The sequence below is a fragment of the Bufo bufo genome, chromosome 2 (assembly GCF_905171765.1).
Source record: "Bufo bufo chromosome 2, aBufBuf1.1, whole genome shotgun sequence".
Classification (NCBI taxonomy): domain Eukaryota; kingdom Metazoa; phylum Chordata; class Amphibia; order Anura; family Bufonidae; genus Bufo; species Bufo bufo.
Window position 1 is genome coordinate 835,195,094 of NC_053390.1, and position 21,369 is coordinate 835,216,462.

The 21,369-nt window shown below is 42.8% G+C and overlaps 1 protein-coding gene across 1 annotated transcript; it reads right to left on the reverse strand.

The window, feature by feature from the left end:
* Positions 1-10,581: 10,581 nt before the first annotated feature.
* Positions 10,582-21,039, reverse strand: LOC120990541. The gene is made up of 3 exons (XM_040419419.1): positions 19,945-21,039; positions 18,431-18,563; positions 10,582-11,667 (listed from the first exon to the last, which is right to left on the reverse strand). Exons 1-3 carry the CDS (start codon positions 21,004-21,006, stop codon positions 11,054-11,056), a joined length of 1,809 nt encoding a protein of 602 aa, XP_040275353.1. The 5' UTR covers positions 21,007-21,039; the 3' UTR covers positions 10,582-11,053.
* Positions 21,040-21,369: the final 330 nt, after the last annotated feature.

A 21,369-nucleotide genomic window follows, 5' to 3' on the forward strand; every position in this document is an offset into this window, starting at 1 on the left:
GCGGCGCAGGCGTGGGATCAGGGGCGTAACGATCGCGGTGCGACAGCGACCAGGGGTGGAGACGGGACATGGTTGGAGGCGGGGCATGGGCATGGCTGGAGGCGGGGCCTGGAAGGGGGCCCTCCCTCCCTTCTGTTCGGGTTTGGCTTGAAGAAAAGGTGGCAACCCTAAAAGGGCCACTAGCCTATTATCAGTCACAGCGCTGGAGACAGACGTAACGTGGCCACGGACCCATTCTCTTCTGCGGGGCCACGCACAAATCTATGTCTTTGTGGGTCTTAACGTTCTGCAAATTGTATTCCAGTCCGTGTTGTAGAGGAGAATGGTTCCTTCTATTGATGTACACAGAGGGTGTCCTTATTTTGCGGATCCGTTGTTTGTGGACTGAAATACAGATGCGACCACGCGCATGAGGCCTCATATTAACCCTTTCCTGACCAGGCGATTTTCAGTTTTTGCGTTTTATGTTTTTCTTTCCCTGTCTTCCCTGTCTTCCGTTCTCACAGCCGTTTGGGGGCTTGTTTTTTGCAGGACAAGTTGTAATTTCTAATGACGCCATTTAATATTGCATAGGATGTCATTGAAAGTGGGAAAGAAATTCTAAATGAGGTGGAATTGTAAAAAAAATAAGCAAATATGCAGCAGTTTTACAGTTTTTTTTTTTACAACGTTCACTATGCAATAAAACTGACTTGTGCTCTTCATTCTCCCGGTGTCACGGATGGTGTAACAGAAAACAAGAAGTTTACAATAAGGATCCGACTGGCTTGATCCGAAACTAAGGAATAAAAGGGTGACCCCATTTAAGCCCTGAAACTCTCCCTGTCTTCTCAGCCCATGCAAAGATCTCTATGATAGAAAATTGCATGCCCTCGTGCCTCGACTGTATGACACCTGAACACCCTATAATAGTGAGGGGACACGACCACCGGCTCCCTACACTTAATAAGGAGGGAGTCAGGGTCACCTAGGATCAAGCAAACAGGAAAACACAAATCAATGAACAGACTTATCTGTAGAAGCATCAGTTGTAGCATCCATCATGCACACCCTCCAGGAAGTTGTATAAACCGCAAAGTGATGCAGTATGGGAAGGGATTTAAAGGGATGCAATCAGTGCAACTAGATGACAGCTGAGAGAGGCTAACAAGATGACAAAACGAAAGCAAAACAAAAGAATCTCAAGCAGGAGGTTCTGAAGAACGTCTGTCAGAGCTTCTTAGATGTCTGGTGGTGACACCAGGTCAGTACGAATCTGACGATACCACATATGTATCATTTTCCTTTGCGTTTAGATACTGAAAAATAATATATATATATATTTTTTTAATTCTCTTTTTTTTTTCGTCGCCATTTTCTGACCCCTGTAATTTTTGGGTAGTTGTGTGTGGCGCTGTGTGAGGGCTCATTTTTTGCAAGGTAAACTGTACTTTCCATTGATACCATTCTGGGATGTGTACGACTTTCTTATCGCTTTTTGTTTATTTTTTTGTGGAAGTGTCCAAAAAAACGTGGAATTGGCCATTTTGACACTTTTTTTCATTTCACCTTTTTCCATATGGGATAAATATTTTTATATTTTGATAGTACGGGCATTTCCCCACACGACGATACCCATTATGTGTATTGTTTTAGTTTTTTTATTTTCATTTTGGGGAAAGAGGGGGGATTTTATTTTATTTTTTCTATTTAAAAATATATTTTTTTACACTTTTTTTTATAGTTCCCATAGAGAACTATAACAAGCAATCTTTGGATTGTTATTCTCCTAGACTCCAATGCGCAATGTCTTATGATGGTTTTACTTTGTCTCTGTGGAGCGCTGCCAGATGCATCAGCCTCTTGTCATTCTGCCACATACACGTCCTGGCTCCTCCGATCACAACATGGGGGAGCCGGAGAATACCCAGAAGCGCATGCTTCAAAGTTTTCCTGCGCTCAGATGCTGTGGTCAGGTTTGACCAGAGCATCTGAAAGGTTAAATGTCCACGATCGGCATTACCACCAGTCGCGGACATTAGCTGCGGGTGCCTGCTGTATGAAACAGCAGGCATCTGGTTGCTATGGCGCCTGCTCCGTTCCGGAGCCGGCGCCATCTTTGAAGACTGGACATGTGATGTACTATTATGTCACATGTCGGGAAGAGGTTAACCCCTTCTCTGTGAGCACCACAGCCTCTTTGGCCATGTGACGTCACCTTACATCGGTCACATTACTTACTTGCAGCTCAGCCCCATAGAAGTGAATAGGGCTGGGCTATAAAACCAAGTACGGCCACCAGGGATGAGCAAATCGACTTCGTATGAAACATCGAAGTGGTACCTTGTAACCGAACCCGAGTTTGGTAAAAGTTTTTTTTACAGTAGATATGAATTTCTAAAGTTATTACCCGAAGTCTCGCGAGACTTCGCGAAGTAACAATGTGATACCCCAGAGTGGCATTACCACCTCTTTTGGGACCCACACTATCTGTATTGTATGATCCTGTAACATTTTATATATTTATTACCATTTCCTGCAATATGTGTATGTATTTCCTTGCAAATCACTGTTTTACATGTAATGTGTCTGGCGGCAGATGGCGACAATCTGTGCAGAGTTAGTTTCTCTTGGATGGAGCCTTCTTTCCATTCCAGCCCTCTCTAGAGAGGGAGAAGTTTAGCTAGGAAGGTCAGTCTAGCCTTCCCCATCCTGGGGAGAGGTTGTTTGTCGGCCAGCAGAGCACTGTCTGCTCTGCTGGGCCCAGAGGCCCTGCCTCTGAAGTCTAGATGGTTGCTTGACCCCCTCCTGGGCTTGCATTGCCTTAACGCCAAGCTAACTGAGCTTGATGCCAGGAAGAAGTTCCTAGGATTAAAGTAAGAGACAGACTAAAGACAGCTAAGTTCCAGCAGGAGAGGAGGTTTTCTATTTACCCAGCCAGCATAGCAGAGCTGAGAAAGCTACAGCACAGCTGAGATTGTTGCAGAAGTCTTTGTCTGCTAGTTAATCCAATACCTGCTGATGACCAAGATCAAGTTGAAAAATTGTTCCTTGATGAAGTTTATGCCAAGTAAAGCTGTGTTCAACGTTAATACAAAGTCTACTTACTCATCACCCGACTTCAACAACCCCTTTTTGCACTTGTTTCGGACTACCACGTCTGGGATACAAGTATATCCAGGTAGGAGCACCGTGACACGTGCATACAACACCTTCAGAGACATTGTAGGTCACTCTACACCACTCTGGCAATCCTACCCTGGGTATCAACACTACCATCTACAAAGAGGACTCCAAGTCCTCGTTGCTTAACTGCAACTGGTCTCACGACTACTTGCTCTGTAAGAGGGACATATATCGTTAAAACCTGCTAAAGGGCAAGGGATACCCCAGAACCCTGGTTTAAGTCTGCTGCAACAACTTCGGCTCATGGGAGCCAATACATTCTAATACTGTACGGATCGCTCATTCTATACAGTATTCTAACAAAGTTTTATGTGAATGTTTCATCCAAAGATGATTCACTCATCCCTAACGGCCACTATACAATGTACAGCGCTGTGCTTGGAGAGGTGACAGGAGCCAGAGATCCTGGAAGTGCGGCAGCCCCCCGTAACAGCTGATCAGCGTGGGTGCCAGGATCCTCGGGATAGGTCATCATTTATACCTGGATAACCCCTTTAATATAAATGTGTTAAAGGAATATAAAGCAAATGTAAAAAAAAAGATAAAAAAAAATAAAAATTCTAATAACCTCCCTTTTCCCTAAAATAAAAATACACAATAAACAAAGAAAATTGCACCGCCACATCCCAAAACGCCCACACTATCAAAATACAACCTTATTTATCCTGTACGGTGAATGGCGCATTGGATAAAAAAATCTAAATGGCAGATTCGCTGTTTTTCGTTCCTTCACCTCCTTAATAGATGAACAGGGGTCAGGATACGACGATGCAAAGGAAAAATCTGTTTTTTTAAAAAAGTTTTTTTTTTTTCAAATTAAAACACAAGAAAAACTATATAAATGTGGTATCACTGTAATCGTACTGACCCGGAGAATGAAGAGAACAGGTCAGATTTATCTCATAGGGAACACTGTAAAAACAAAACCCATAAAACTATATAAATGTGGTATCACTGTAATCGTACTGACCGGAGAATGAAGGGAACAGGTCAGTTTTATCTCATAGGAAACGCTGTAAACACAAAACCCATAAAACTATATAAATGTGGTATCACTGTAATCGTACTGACTGGAGAATGAAGAGAACAGGTCAGTTTTATCTCATAGGAAACGCTGTAAATACAAAACCCATAAAACTATATAAATGTGGTATCACTGTAATCGTACTGACCCGGAGAATGAAGGGAACAGGTCAGTTTTATCTCATAGGGAACGCTGTAAAAACAAAACCCATAAAACTATATAAATGTGGTATCTCTGTAATCGTACTGACCCGGAGAATGAAGGGAACAGGTCAGTTTTATCTCATAGGGAACGCTGTAAATACAAAACCCATAAAACTATATAAATGTGGTATCACTGTAATCGTACTGACCCGGAGAATGAAGGGAACAGGTCAGTTTTATCTCATAGGAAACGCTGTAAAAACAAAACCCATAAAACTATATAAATGTGGTATCACTGTAATCGTACTGACCCGGAGAATGAAGGGAACAGGTCAGTTTTATCTCATAGGGAACGCTGTAAAAACAAAACCCATAAAACTATATAAATGTGGTATCACTGTAATCGTACTGACCGGAGAATGAAGGGAACAGGTCAGTTTTATCTCATAGGAAACGCTGTAAACACAAAACCCATAAAACTATATAACTGTGGTATCACTGTAATCGTACTGACTGGAGAATGAAGAGAACAGGTCAGTTTTATCTCATAGGAAACGCTGTAAATACAAAACCCATAAAACTATATAAATGTGGTATCACTGTAATCGTACTGACCCGGAGAATGAAGGGAACAGGTCAGTTTTATCTCATAGGGAACACTGTAAAAACAAAACCCATAAAACTATATAAATGTGGTATCACTGTAATCGTACTGACCCGGAGAATGAAGAGAACAGGTCAGTTTTATCTCATAGGGAACGCTGTAAATACAAAACCCATAAAACTATATAAATGTGGTATCACTGTAATCGTACTGACCCGGAGAATGAAGGGAACAGGTCAGTTTTATCTCATAGGAAACACTGTAAAAACAAAACCCATAAAACTATATAAATGTGGTATCACTGTAATCGTACTGACCCGGAGAATGAAGGGAACAGGTCAGTTTTATCTCATAGGGAACGCTGTAAAAACAAAACCCATAAAACTATATAAATGTGGTATCACTGTAATCATACTGACCGGAGAATGAAGGGAACAGGTCAGTTTTATCTCATAGGAAACCCTGTAAGAACAAAACCCATAAAACTATATAAATGTGGTATCACTGTAATCGTACTGATCCGGAGAATGAAGGGAACAGGTCAGTTTTATCTCATAGGGAACGCTGTAAAAACAAAACCCATAAAACTATATAAATGTGATATCACTGTAATCGTACTGACCCAGAGAATGAAGAGAACAGAACAGTTTTATCTCATAGGGAACGCTTTAAAAACAAAACCCATAAAACTATATAAATGTGGTATCACTGTAATCGTACTGATCCGAAGAATGAAGAGAACAGGTCAGTTTTATCTCATAGGGAACGCTGTAAAAACATAACCTATAAAACTATATAAATGTGGTATTGCTGTAATCGTACTGACCCGGAGAATGAAGAGAACAGGTCAGTTTTATCTCATAGGAAACGCTGTAAAAACAAAACCTATAAAACTATATAAATGTGGTATCACTGTAATCGTACTGACCCGGAGAATGAAGGGAACAGGTCAGTTTTATCTCATAGGGAACACTGTAAAAACAAAACCTATAAAACTATATAAATGTGGTATCGCTGTAATCGTACTGACCCGGAGAATGAAGGGAACAGGTCAGTTTTATCTCATAGGGAACACTGTAAAAACAAAACCCATAAAACTATATAAATGTGGTATCGCTGTAATCGTACTGACCCGGAGAATGAAGAGAACAGGTCAGTTTTATCTCATAGGGAACGCTGTAAATACAAAACCCATAAAACTATATAAATGTGGTATCACTGTAATCGTACTGACCCGGAGAATGAAGGGAACAGGTCAGTTTTATCTCATAGGAAACGCTGTAAAAACAAAACCCATAAAACTATATAAATGTGGTATCACTGTAATCGTACTGACCCGGAGAATGAAGGGAACAGGTCAGTTTTATCTCATAGGGAACGCTGTAAAAACAAAACCCATAAAACTATATAAATGTGGTATCACTGTAATCATACTGACCGGAGAATGAAGGGAACAGGTCAGTTTTATCTCATAGGAAACCCTGTAAGAACAAAACCCATAAAACTATATAAATGTGGTATCACTGTAATCGTACTGATCCGGAGAATGAAGGGAACAGGTCAGTTTTATCTCATAGGGAACGCTGTAAAAACAAAACCCATAAAACTATATAAATGTGATATCACTGTAATCGTACTGACCCAGAGAATGAAGAGAACAGAACAGTTTTATCTCATAGGGAACGCTTTAAAAACAAAACCCATAAAACTATATAAATGTGGTATCTCTGTAATCGTACTGACCGGAGAATGAAGAGAACAGAACAGTTTTATCTCATAGGGAACGCTTTAAAAACAAAACCCATAAAACTATATAAATGTGGTATCACTGTAATCGTACTGATCCGAAGAATGAAGAGAACAGGTCAGTTTTATCTCATAGGGAACGCTGTAAAAACATAACCTATAAAACTATATAAATGTGGTATCACTGTAATCGTACTGACCCGGAGAATGAAGGGAACAGGTCAGTTTTATCTCATAGGGAACACTGTAAAAACAAAACCTATAAAACTATATAAATGTGGTATCGCTGTAATCGTACTGACCCGGAGAATGAAGGGAACAGGTCAGTTTTATCTCATAGGGAACACTGTAAAAACAAAACCCATAAAACTATATAAATGTGGTATCGCTGTAATCGTACTGACCCGGAGAATGAAGGGAACAGGTCAGTTTTATCTCATAGGGAACGCTGTAAAAACAAAACCCATAAAACTATATAAATGTGGTATCACTGTAATCGTACTGACCCAGAGAATGAAGAGAACAGGTCAGTTTTATCTCATAGGGAACGCTGTAAATACAAAACCCATAAAGCTATATAAATGTGGTATCACTGTGAATCGTACTGACCCGGAGAATGAAGGGAACAGGTCAGTTTTATCTCATAGGGAACGCTGTAAATACAAAACCCATAAAACTATATAAATGTGGTATCACTGTAATCGTACTGACCTGGAGAATGAAGGGAACAGGTCAGTTTTATCTCATAGGGAACGCCGTAAACACAAAACCCATAAAACTATATAAATGTGGTATCACTGTAATCGTACTGACCGGAGAATGAAGAGAACAGGACAGTTTTATCTCTTAGGGAACGCTGTTAAAACAAAACCCATAAAACTATATAAATGTGGTATCACTGTAATCGTACTGACCCAGAGAATGAAGAGAACAGGTCAGTTTTATCTCATAGGGAACGCTGTAAAAACAAAACCCATAAAACTATATAAATGTGGTATCTCTGTAATCGTACTGACCCTGAGAATAAGGAGAACAGGTCAGTTTTATCTCATAGGGAACGCTGTAAAAACAAAACCTATAAAACTATATAAATGTGGTATCTCTGTAATCGTACTGACCCAGAGAATGAAGAGAACAGGTCAGTTTTATCTCATAGGAAACGCTGTTAAAACAAAACCCATAAAACTATATAAATGTGGTATCACTGTATTCGTACTGACCCGGAGAATGAAGAGAACAGGTCAGTTTTATCTCATAGGGAACGCCGTAAACACAAAACCCATAAAACTATATAAATGTGGTATCACTGTAATCGTACTGACCCAGAGAATGAAGAGAACAGGTCAGTTTTATCTCATAGGAAAATCCATATAAAGTGACAGGATTTCAGGTTTTTTTTTAACAACTTTATCCTATTTGGATTTTTTCCTGCTTCCCATTACATTGTATGTGATATTAATTGGTACCATTAGGAAGTATCTTGTCCCAGAAGAACCAAGCCCTCATAAGCCTATGTGAACTGAAGAATGAAAAAATATGGCTCTGGGAGAGTAATAAAGTATACTGGGCACTCGGATGTAAGGTAGCATCCTAATGATTGTGTCTTGTTACACTTTGTAGATAGTGAACCCCTCTAGACCTCCAGGGCTATTACATATTAACCCATAACCATCATGGATCACCATGGATAGTGGAGTTTAGTATTAACCCATTCGTCACTATAGGGACATCAGGTTTTAACCCATAAACCACTTTAGACCACTAGTACTAATACATGACTGCTATCACTAACCGCTAAACCACCCCTTGTAAAATGCGTCATGTAATCTATGTAGAAGGTATACTTGAAGATAGCAAAAAGAGAGATTTTTGATATTTCTGACATGGACCCTGCCCCCTCTGAAATAATCCTGCACGGTTTATGAATGTGACGTCATCAGTGATGGGTGATGTGACTGCTCCGGCTATGTCCTGGGCTCTGCATGTGTATGATATGGCTTACCAAGGTACAGAATGGATAAAACAGAGAGATCCCACACATTGTAGCAAACTCTAAGCTGTGAGAAGTACTACAATTTAGAAAATTAGCAAAGCTGCACAAATTTACATTCTACACACAACTTAAATCAGAGAAAAGCAGATATTTCCTTGTGAGTCATTTACAGTAAAGGAAATCATAGAATAAATTGCAGCACAATGTCAGTCAGCTGCTTCTAAGGCCCGCAGAATATTGTCAAGAATGAAAAAAAGGCATCACAGATTGTCCATAGATTTTGGTCCCTCTTGGCTGATTAGGACTAAATCAAGGGCAGAGTATTAGGGAGTATCTATTCTTTACCATGAAACCCCCTCACAGGGGTATAGACTTTTCCAGGGGACAACCACAGTTCGCTATCCTAGAGTAATTTTTATAGTAATAGGTAAGGTCACGTGTGAGCAGTACCAGGATGATAGGCAATGGTGCAGTTGGTCAGAAGCTGCTGTCAGGGCAGATGCAATAGTTATAAGAAAGAGTCAGGAGAAGCAGCAGCTTGGATTGTCATAGCTCTGTATTTCTGCTGCAGTCTTCCACATCCCTTGCTTCTCTTTACAAGACCATAAGTAGAAAAAAAAAACAAAAAACAACAACATAGAATTCTGACTGCCTTTTGCCACCACAAGGGGGAGCTCACTGCAAAGTACTGCTGAACTCAACTGTGTGTGCAATGAGCTCCCCCTTGTGGTGGCTGGAGGCAAATGTTACCACTATATAATGGGAAGAAGTTCAGAGCTAGTTCCCAACTCAAATGCATTTCCTATGGCAGCAATCTTTGTGCTCTTTTACTCCTGAGCCCTGTTCTATGTCCAGGTAAAAGATTATGGTCTAAAACCAGGAAGCCTGGCATAATAATAAAAGGGATGACTTTTCATAATTGCACATGATGAACCCAACATATTGGGCAATGAAATGGCATATCTGTGGAAAAATAGCAATTTTCACTGTGCACCATCTGTTTTGCAAAACACTTGGGTCAAAGTGCTCTCTACAACCATTAAAAAATTCCTTGAGAGTATAGTTTACAAAATACGGTAATTTTTTAGGAGTTTCTACTGTAAGGGGTACCTCAGGGGCGTCTTCAAATACAACATGGTGCTGGCAAATTATTTCAGTGAAATCTGAGCTTCAAAACCCATATGGCACTCCTTCCCTTCTGAGCTCTGCGGTGTGCCCACACAGCAGTTTACGATCACATATAAGGTGTTGCCGTATTAACAGAGAAAATGGGTAACAAATTGAGGGTTGATTTTCTCCTGTTACCATTTGTGAAAATGAAAAATTTGGGCCTAAAGTGACATTTAAAAAAAAAAGAAGTGATTTTTAAATTTTTTACAGCTAAGTGTTTCTGAATTCTATACAATACCTGTTGGGTAAAAGTGCTCACTACACAGCTTGAAAAATTCCTTTGGGGTGTAGTGTTCAAATTGGGGTCACTTTTGGGGGTTTCCAATGTAGGGGTACTTCAAGGTCTCTTCAAATGCAACATTGACAAAATGCACTAAATCTGCCTTCCAAAAACTATGGCGCTCCTTCCCTTCTGCGCTGGGCTGTGTGCCCATACAGCAGTTTTACGATCACATATGAGGTGTTTCTGTAAACTGCAGAATAAGGGTAATAGATATTGAGTTTTGAATTTGCTAAGGGTTTGTGAACCCTTTGCAAATTCAAAGCCTTCTAACATCCTAAAAAATAAAATAACATTTCCTACATGATTCAAACATAAAATAGATATATGAGGAATGTTAAGTAGTAATTATTTTATGAGGTATCACTATATGTCTTCAAATCAGAGAAATTCAAATTTTGAAAAGTGAATTTTTCTGAATTTTCTGTAAATTTTTGATTATTTTTCTTTACAAATAAATGCAAAACATATTAACTGAAAAGTTCCACTGACATGAAGTACGATGCGTCATGACAAAACAATCTGAGAATGGCTTGCTAAAGAAAAAAGCATTCCAAAGTTATGAAATATTAATTTCTGATGAAGCAACCTCAGATAACTGAAAGTTAAATTCAGACACAGAAATTTCTGCCACAAATCCACTGTGCGTGAATAGATTAGTTGCAAACATTTCTGTCACTGATAAAAGCAAAATGTGCATGCACAGCACCGGTGTAAAATAATAATAGCCGGGGGAAGATCCAAGGGGCCGTGAGCAACGTGTGATCCATTCATCTACTGGACGGCAGGAAGTATCTGTGAGGACAGGAGAAGTCATGATGTCCCCGGCCAAAACTTCACTTTATGTCGTCAATCAAATACGGAGATGTTTCTGGGATCTGGATGTTCTAATGATGTCACGGACTGAAAGACATCTTCTCCACGGAAATCATTCATGTAAACCAAAATCAACATTTTTTTTCTTTAATGGTGGACCATATTGTTCAGAACTTTCTTCAAGTTCATGAGTGTCTCCTCTTTCAGCAGCATGCTTTCCAGTTACTGAGCCTCCATTCCTCTCCTGCTTCACCCTGACATGTGCGGACGGCTGCTCTCTGACTTCTCCTTCTGCAGGTTTTACACCATCCATTTGAGTCTCTAAACTATCTTCGTTCAATAAGGACTTCTGCTCCCCATAACCCTGTGAACTGTACACTTCAGGACCATCCACCACAACCCTTGAAGTGGTTGTAAGATCATCCGATTGCAACGATGAAGATGGACTCGAGGTAAATGTCTTTCGTCCAACCTTTGTTTCTAAAGATGATGAAGGACGATGTTCTCGTCTCGATATGTCCATCTGGAAAGAAGTAATTGCACTGGTCACATTTCTTAGTTCCTGGCAAAGACTGTGGAAACCTTCTGATAGATTTTTTCCGACATTTTCAATAGATGTTATCAGCTGTTTTTGACAGTCCAACATAGACTGAAAGAACTGTTTACTTTGTAACGTGGAGTTATTTATCTCATTGGTGGTATCCTCTACATTTTCCTTGGTGGGGGCTGCAACAGAAAAGCGGATATTATGTTAAAACGACTTAGGATACGACCACACGGTCAGGTTTCCTGATGAACTTTTGGAAGCCAAAATCAGAAGTAGAGAGACGTATAAAGGACAGATACAATGTCTCCTCCTTTTTAATTCAATCTTGGTCTTGGCTTCTAAAAGTGCATCAGGAAAACTCAGCGTGTGGCCTTTCTCTTACACGTCAACGAGCATGCTCCAGAAACAAGACAAGTTAATGTAATGGTTAATGTAAAAATTGACATATAAATTACATACTGAGAGACAGATCCAGGCAGGAGAAGTAGTGCAGCCCATGACTATAGGTTTCTTGCCACAGAGTAACCTTCTAGAATTATAGCAGGACTTTTACTGAACATCCAACCCAAAAATCAGAGTGTCATCAGCAGATCTATGGAGTAAATTTGTGAAATGCCCAAATTCAGATGCTAAAACCAAAAAAGGGCTAATGTTCTGCAGCATTTATAGACTTAATTCAGCAATGGACATGGCAGGTATCACCAAGCCACGTTCTTTATGACCTCCCAAGTATTAGACTTTCCTGGCGCGTGGCCTCTAACCCAGTTCATTAGGTGAACTAAGGAACGCGTGCGGATTCTATCTGGAAATCTAGTTATCACATCCCATTAATCAAAAATGGTCTGGGACTGAGTTTTCAGCAAGAAAATGCCAAACGTGATTTAACCATCGGAACATTTCTCAACAATGTTCTTGTTCTACTTGTTCCTGTGTGACCATCACGTCTGCTGGGATTTGGAGAGACATTCAGATACTTTAGTCTTACATGATTTAAAGAGGTTCAGAATTCTTGATCGGCAAACAATCATACAGCAAGTAAATTCTAAAAAAAAAAAAAAGGTCGAAAACTTTTTGAAACAAAATTCCTATATGTACAAAATGTTAATAAAAAAAGATAAAAACCTTCCTTCTACAATAAATGCTTTCTTCTATGGAAAGTCTGGTACGGTATGGTAAGTTCCTGAGTGGTGTCCAGTCTACGTTGCCCTTCCAGTTATCACCAGTAGAGATGTCGCGAACATAAAATTTTCCATTCGCGGACGGCGAACGCGAATTTCTGCAAATGTTTGCGAACGGGCGAACCGCCATAGACTTCAATAGGCAGGCGAATTTTAAAACCCACAGGGACTCTTTCTGGCCACAATAGTGATGGAAAAGTTGTTTCAAGGGGACTAACACCTGGACTGTGGCATGCCGGAGGGGGATCCATGGCAAAACTCCCATGGAAAATTACGTAGTTGACGCATAGAAACATAGAAACATAGAAACATAGAATGTGTCGGCAGATAAGAACCATTTGGCCCATCTAGTCTGCCCAATATACTGAATACAATGGATAGCCCCTGGCTTTATCTTATATAAAGGATGGCCTTATGCCTATCCCATGCATGCTTAAACCCCTCCACTGTATTTGCAGCTACCACTTCTGCAGGAAGGCTATTCCATGCATCCACTACTCTCTCAGTAAAGTAATACTTCCTGATATTACTTTTAAACCTTTGCCCCTCTAATTTAAAACTGTGTCCTCTTGTGGTAGTTTTTCTTCTTTTAAATATGCTCTCTTCCTTTACCGAGTTGATTCCCTTTATGTATTTAAAAGTTTCTATCATATCCCCTCTGTCTCTTCTTTCTTCCAAGCTATACATATTAAGGTCCTTTAACCTTTCCTGGTAAGTTTTATCCTGCAATCCATGTACTAGTTTAGTAGCTCTTCTCTGAACTCTCTCTAGAGTATCTATATCCTTCTGGAGATATGGCCTCCAGTACTGCGCACAATACTCCAAGTGAGAGTCTGGTTTTAATCCATAAAGGGCATAAATCACCTAACATTCCTAAATTGTTTGGAATAACGTGCTTTAAAACATCCAGTGTGTGTATACGATTAGGTATGATGTTGTATCGATCAGGTAGTGTAAGGGTTACGCCCGCTTCACAGTGACAGACCAAACTCTGACGGACCAACCTCCCCGTTTAACGCACCGCAAACAGACCATTTGCACAACCGCAAACTCCCCATTTGCACAAGTTTGGATACCAAGCTAGCCCTGTCCCGTTCCTTGTCCTCACTGATGTCATTGAAGGTCTCTTCCTCCACCCAGCCATGTACATCACCGAAGGTCCCCGAAAGGTGACAACAAGCCCCCTGGGACGCCTGCTGTGTTTGGTCTTCCACCTCCTCAAAGCCACCTTCCTCCTCTGACTCCTCTTCTTCAGACTCCTCTCTCTGCGTTGCCGCAGGTCCAGCAATCGACGACGACAAGGCTGCTTCTGGTGGTGATGGTGACCACAACTCTTCCTCTTCATGCTCATCTACGGCCTGATCCAGCACTCTTCGCAGGGCACACTCCAGAAAAAACGCATATGGGATGAGGTCGATGATGTTGCCTTGGGTTAGACTGACCAGGTTTGTCACCTCCGCAAAAGGACGCATGAGCCTACAGCCATTGTGCATGAGCGTTCAGTAACGCGGGCAAAAAATACCCAGCTCCGCAGAGGCTGTCCTATTTTTTTTAAATTAAAAAAATCTGTTCTTACCAGTTTAATCTCTGTTTTGTCCCCCATCAGGGGCCGGTGTATGGAATAGATTTTAGGAACCGGAAGATTGAAAAAGATGCTTGGTCGGTCCTCTTACTTCCAATTTGGGGCACGGGCCGTGCAATGTACTGTGCCACCAGATATAAGTGGTGTGTTAAGTAGTACTATTCCTATCAGTTTAATCCATGTTACGTCCACTAGTATTATTATTATTATTATAAGGTGTGTTAAGTAGTACTATTCCTATTAGTTTAATCCCTGTTACGTCCCCTAACAGGGGACGTGTATGGAATAGAGCACATTTGGGAGATTGCAGGCGATGGGGTTTTTTCAAAGCCTATGGTCGTGCGGAGGTAGTTCAGTGACAGTTAAGTGACCCAGAAAACAATGATTCTGCAGTGTGGGCCCATTGTTGGCCTAGTAGGCTTTAATGATCACCTTAGATGATCACAAAGAAAATGTATGTTTTTTCTATGCAAAATTATCCAGCCGATCGCTTTTGGTCTGTTCACAATGAAGCAACGACCTTATCATCTGGGGTGTGCCAACATTGCCATTGCCAACACACTCATAGAGGTGATCGCTTCATTGTGATACGCAAGCCCCTTCACCACAACAAGGTAACGATCACGAAGGGGAATTAACACATGTATGTGCTTTTTTTTTGGTTTTGTTTTTGCAGCCAAGGGAGGAGGATTACTTTCACCTCTTCCCCTGTTAGATTCCCGTTGTGCTGTGACATTACCCTTATACGCTGTGTAAAGCATACTTTTAAATTTATTTTGGAACTGCTGCATCCTTTCCGACTTCCGGTAATTCAGTAACATTTCAGGCGCTTTCTGATTATACCGGGGGTCTAGTAGCGTGGCCACCCAGTACAGGTCGTTCTCCTTCAGCCTTTTTATACGAGGGTCCCTCAACAGGCACGACAGCATGAAAGACCCCATTTGCACAAGGTTGGATGCCGAGCTCCTCATGTCCCATTCCTCGTCCTCACTGAACTCACTGAAGGTCTGTTCTTCCCCCCAGCCACGTACAGCACCATGGGTACCAGATAGGTGACAACGAGCACCCTGGGTTGCCTGCTGTGCTTGGTCTTCCTCCTCCTCAAAGCCACATTCCTCCTCTGACCCCTCTTCCTCAGACTCCTCTTCCAGCGTTGCCGCAGGTCCAGCAAGCGATGCTGATAAGGCTGTTTCTGGTTGTGATGATGGTGACCACAACTCTTCCTCTTCACGCTCATCTAAGGCCTGATCCAGCACTCTTCGCAGGGCACGCTCCAGGAAGAAAACAAATGGGATGATGTCGCTGATGGTGCTTTCGGTGCGACTGACTAGGTTTGTCACCTCCTCAAAAGGATGCATGAGCCTACAAGCATTGCGCATGAGCGTCCAGTAACGTGGCAAAAAAATTCCCAGCTCCGCAGAGGCTGTCCTAGCACCCCGGTCATACAAATACTCGTTGACGGCTTTTTCTTGTTGGAGCAGGCGGTCGAACATTAGGAGTGTTGAATTCCAACGTGTCGGGCTGTCGCAAATCAAGCGCCTCACTGGCATGTTGTTTCGCCGCTGAATATCTGAAAAGTGCGCCATGGCCGTGTAAGAACGCCTGAAATGGCCACACACCTTCCTGGCCTGCTTGATGACGTCCTGTAAGCCTGGGTACTTATGCACAAAGCGTTGTACGATCAGATTACACACATGTGCCATGCACGGCACATGTGACAACTTGCCCAAATTCAATGCCGCCAACAAATTGCTTCCGTTGTCACACACCACTTTGCCGATCTCCAGTTGGTGCGGAGTCAGCCACTGATCCACCTGTGCGTTCAGGGCGGACAGGAGTGCTGGTCCAGTGTGACTCTCTGCTTTCAGGCAAGTCAACACCAAGACGGCGTGACACTGTCGTATCCGGGATAGACGCAGCAGCAGAAGAGGACTCAGCCGAGGAGGTTAGCGATTCGGATGGAGTACGAGGAGTAGAGGAGGTGGCAGTAGGCCTGCCTGCAAGTCGTGGCGGTGTCACCAACTCCTCTGCAGAGCCACGCATTCCATGCTTGGCAGCCATCAGCAGGTTTACCCAATGCGCAGTGTAAGTGATATACCTGCCCTGACCGTGCTTTGCAGACCAGGTATCAGTGGTCAGATGGACCCTTGCCCCAACATTGTGTGCCAGACATTCCATGACTTCCTTTTGCACAATAGAGTACAGGTTGGGGATTGTCTTTTGTGAAAAGAAATTTCGGCCGGGTACCTTCCACTGCGGTGTCCCAATAGCTACAAATTTTTTGAAGGCCTCAGACTCCACCAGCTTATATGGTAAAAGCTGGCGGGCTAAGAGTTCTGACAAGCCAGCTGTCAGACGCCGGGCAAGGGGGTGACTCTGTGACATTAGCTTCTTACGCTCAAACATGTCCTTGACAGACACCTGACTGTGGGCAGATGAGCAGGAACTGCTCAAGGCGAGAGACGGAGTGGCGGGTGGTTTAGAGGGGGCAAGGAGGACAGCAGTGGTTGACGTGGCTGAAGATGCTGGACCAGGAGGAGGATGGTGGCTTTGAGTTTGTGTGCTGCTTGTACTCATGTGTTGGTCCCATAGGCGTTTGTGATGTGAGATCATGTGCCTTCGCAAAGCAGTTGTACCCAGGTGGGTGTTGGACTTCCCACGACTCAGTTTCTTTTGGCACAGGTTGCAAATGGCATCGCTGTTATCAGAGGCAGACACACAAAAAAAAAGCCACACTGCTGAGCTTTGCAATGACGGCATTTTGGTGGTGGCAACAGCATGCGTTGATTGGTGGGCTGTCTGGCTGACCCCGGGTGCCGATACGTGCTGTCTGACTGTGCCACTAGCTCCTTGTGACGACCTCTCCCTGCTTCCTACTCGTCTCCTCCTCCTCTCTCTCTCCCCATCTGAACTTTCCCCCTGTTCTTCTTCTCTTCGAGCGGACATCCTCTGGCAATAATGGTTGTGCATCACTCATTTCTTCCAACTGATGTGTAAATAACTACTCTGACAGATCAAGTGAAGCAGCTGTGGTGGCTGTGGTGGTGGTGGTGGTGGCGGCGGGCGAGTGGTAACTTGAGAGGTGCCCGAAGCTGAGCTGGAGGAGGATGGTGCGTCAAGGTTCCGAGCGGAAGCTGTAGAAGATTGGGTGTCCTGTGTTAGCCAGTCAACTATGTCCTCAGAACTTTTCGAGTTCTGGGTACGTGGCCTCTGAACACTGGGCATTATTCTAGGGCCAAAGGAAATCACAGCACCACGACCACGACGGCCCCTGCGGGGTGGCCTGCCTCTGCCTGTCATATTTTTTAGATTAGTTTAGTTGTACTATGCGTGCAAGGTACTGTGATACCAGATATGAGTGGCACTGTGCACTGGCAGAAGTTGGCAGAGTAGACGCTGTAGGCCTGATACACACGTATGCAGACAACTAACTGCTATTCAATCTATTACAGTCAAAATTGTAGTTTTTAAAAAAAATATAATCTACTGTGACACCAGATATGAGTTGCACTGGTGACACTGTGCACTTGCAGGGCCTGAAACACACACACGTGCCGGCAACTGACTGCTATTATTTCACAGTCAAAATAGTTAATTTATTTTTATGTAATCTACCGTGACACCAGATATGAGTGGTGGCACTGGGCAAGTGGGCACAGTATACGCTGTGAGCCTGACACACACGCTGGCAGGAAACTGCAATTAGATTACACAGAAAAAATAAAAAAATTAAGCAGACTGATGTACTAGCCCTAAAAATGGCTTTTTGGGGTGCTGTCCTTACAGCAGAGATCAGATGAGTCTTTCAGGACTGGAGTGAACACTGAATGCACTGGCCTAGCTATCGATTTCCCTATTAAATCAGCAGCAGCTGCTGCACTGTCCCTCCTCTCACTGAGAATGCAGCTTCCGAATGAATCTAAAATGGATGCTGTTCCGGAGGTGGGAGGGTCTGGGAGGGAGGGTCTGCTGCTGATTGGCTGGAATGTGTCTGCTGACTGTGAGGTACAGGGTCAAAGTTTACTCAATGATGACGAATAGGGGGCGGACCAAACATCGCATATGTTCGCCCGCCGCGGCGAACGCGAACCAGCTATATTCGCCGGGAACTGTTCAACGGCGAATAGTTCGGGACATCTCTAATCACCAGTTTATTTTACCCTTTTATCTTTTTACACCTACCTCTGCAGTCATGCAGCTTTTCATTCGATTCAGCTTCTCTTCTTCGTTCTTTTCCCTCTAAATGTATATTTGTCTCAGTATGAGGCGTCCGGTCAGAATGTTTGCCAAACTGGTCTCCATGACTGGAATTTACCTAAAGAAAAGTACAGTAGAATCTATAACATCACACACATGATCCACATGTAACATACAAGCATATGGTTCATTCACATGTGAGGCCACCAGATAATGTTCTGAGCAGTCCACTAGAGGATGGACAGTACACCGCTAGATAACCATGGACTGGACATATAATATACCACTGACCACTAGAGGATGGACAGTACACCGCTAGATAACCATGGACTGGACATATAATATACCACTGACCACTAGAGGATGGACAGTACAACGCTAGATAACCATGGACTGGACATATAATATACCACTGACCACTAGAGGATGGACAGTACACCGCTAGATAACCATGGACTGGACATATAATATACCACTGACCACTAGAGGATGGACAGTACACCGCTAGATAACCATAGACTGGACATATAATATACTACTGACCACTAGAGGATGGACAGTACACCGCTAGATAACCATAGACTGGACATATAATATACCACTGACCACTAGAGGATAGACAGTACACCGCTAGATAACCATGGACTGGACATATAATATACCACTGACCACTAGAGGATGGACAGTACACCGCTAGATAACCATGGACTGGACATATAATATACCACTGATCACTAGAGGATGGACAGTACACCGCTAGATAACCATGGACTGGACATATAATATACCACTGACCACTAGAGGACGGACAGTACACCGCTAGATAACCATGGACTGGACATATAATATACCACTGACCACTAGAGGATGGACAGTACACCACTAGATGACCATGGACTGGACATATAATATACCACTGACCACTAGAGGATGGACAGTACACCGCTAGATAACCATGGACTGGACATATAATATACCACTGACCACTAGAGGATGGACAGTACACCACTAGATAACCATGGACTGGACATATAATATACCACTGACCACTAGAGGATGGACAGTACACCACTAGATAACCATGGACTGGACATATAATATACCACTGACCACTAGAGGATGGACAGTACACCGCTAGATAACCATGGACTGGACATATAATATACCACTGACCACTAGAGGATGGACAGTACACCGCTAGATAACCATGGACTGGACATATAATATACCACTGACCACTAGAGGATGGACAGTACACCGCTAGATAACCATGGACTGGACATATAATATACCACTGACCACTAGAGGATGGACAGTACACCGCTAGATAACCATGGACTGGGCATATAATATACCACTGACCACTAGAGGACGGACAGTACACCGCTAGATAACCATGGACTGGACATATAATATACCACTGACCACTAGAGGATGGACACTACACTGCTAGATAACCATGGACTAGACATATAACATGGATAACACGTGGCTCTTACTTTTGGTCGGAGTTCTTGGCTTCTTCCCAGATACTGCTGCTGAAAGTGCTTGATGTGTTTTTCAGCTTCACCTCTTTTTATTCTTGAATTTTCTTTCATAAAAGGATCTAGAGCTGAACAGGTGGAGAGGTGGTCAATGAGATTTTCTACAGGGATTTTTAATGCATCCCCCTGAGGAATATGGAAAGCAATCACCAGGTGGTTCCAGGCACATCGAATGTAATGGAGGCAGTGTCCTGAGTGCTCAAATGATTTACAAGGTTCCAGTTGGTTGCAGGCTGTAATGTGACCGTCCTTATTTCTCACTTTCAGAGCATTGGAAGTGGATTCAGGTCTCCAATACAAGGTGTCATCCACTAAGAAGACATTTGGTAGAGGTTCACATCTGGTTTGGAGCCTAGGAACCCTTGGGTGGTCTTTAAATCGGGTGCTATCAGGACAGTGGACGACCACATAATGAGCAATCTCCTGCTTGTAGACATCTGTGCCCAGAATGCTGAGCTGTGGCTTTTTACCTTCACAAAACTGAGCCTCATATAGAGAAATGAGGTCAGAGAACTGGTAGGAGAAGCGGAAGTTTCCATACCGAGAAGCTTCATTATTAAATGCCGGAGAGTTGGCGAATTGTTGAGTTATTTCTTCTTTGTATTCTTTTGCCTCATGAGGTGGGACGTGTTCTTGGACATGAGTGTAAGCTTCTTCTTGAGCCTTCTCTATATCAGTGGAAGGAACATTCACAGACCAGAAGAAGAGGTCTTTGAGTTCTTCTCTTTCGTGTTCTCTTCCTATAAAGGATTGTGACTCCAGAATCTTCCTGGTGGAGTCCATGGTGGTGCAGTGCTGAAGACCACTGATGGAGAACTCTACTGGAAGATGAAGGAATGCATCCGAGCGGTTTTGCTGAATATTTCCTCTCATAGTTACTCCAGCCTTATTGATGCTTCTCCCCGGAAGCTTGTGGTAGATCTCTTCTACTGATAAGAATTCCTTTTCCTTGAAGTATCCACTAGGTGTACCAAAGCCTCTAATTTCCACAAGTTCTTTACTCTTTGAAGAAGCCATTGCTGCTGACGTCCTCTGCTCTGTTCACATGTAATCTTCTATGTCAGGTCCGGAAAGAGTCATATCAGGAAGCTGAGCCATTCTCCTCCCTCTCTTCTGACTGGTGGAGCAGTGTCTTCTCTGGGGCTGCAACCTCATGCTGCACACTGACAGACACAGCAGCAGGACTGCTTACATTGTGCTCTGGGGAATGTCCATGTGGGGGGTGGGTAAGGACACGGACATCAGGACTTATCTACTGCACGTTGCAGGGGGAGGGTTGTGGACACCATGCAGGCTTCAGTCACTGGGGGAGATTTATCAAAACTGGTGTAAAGGAAAACTGGCTAAAGAGCCCGCTACACGACTACACGAGGCAGGAAT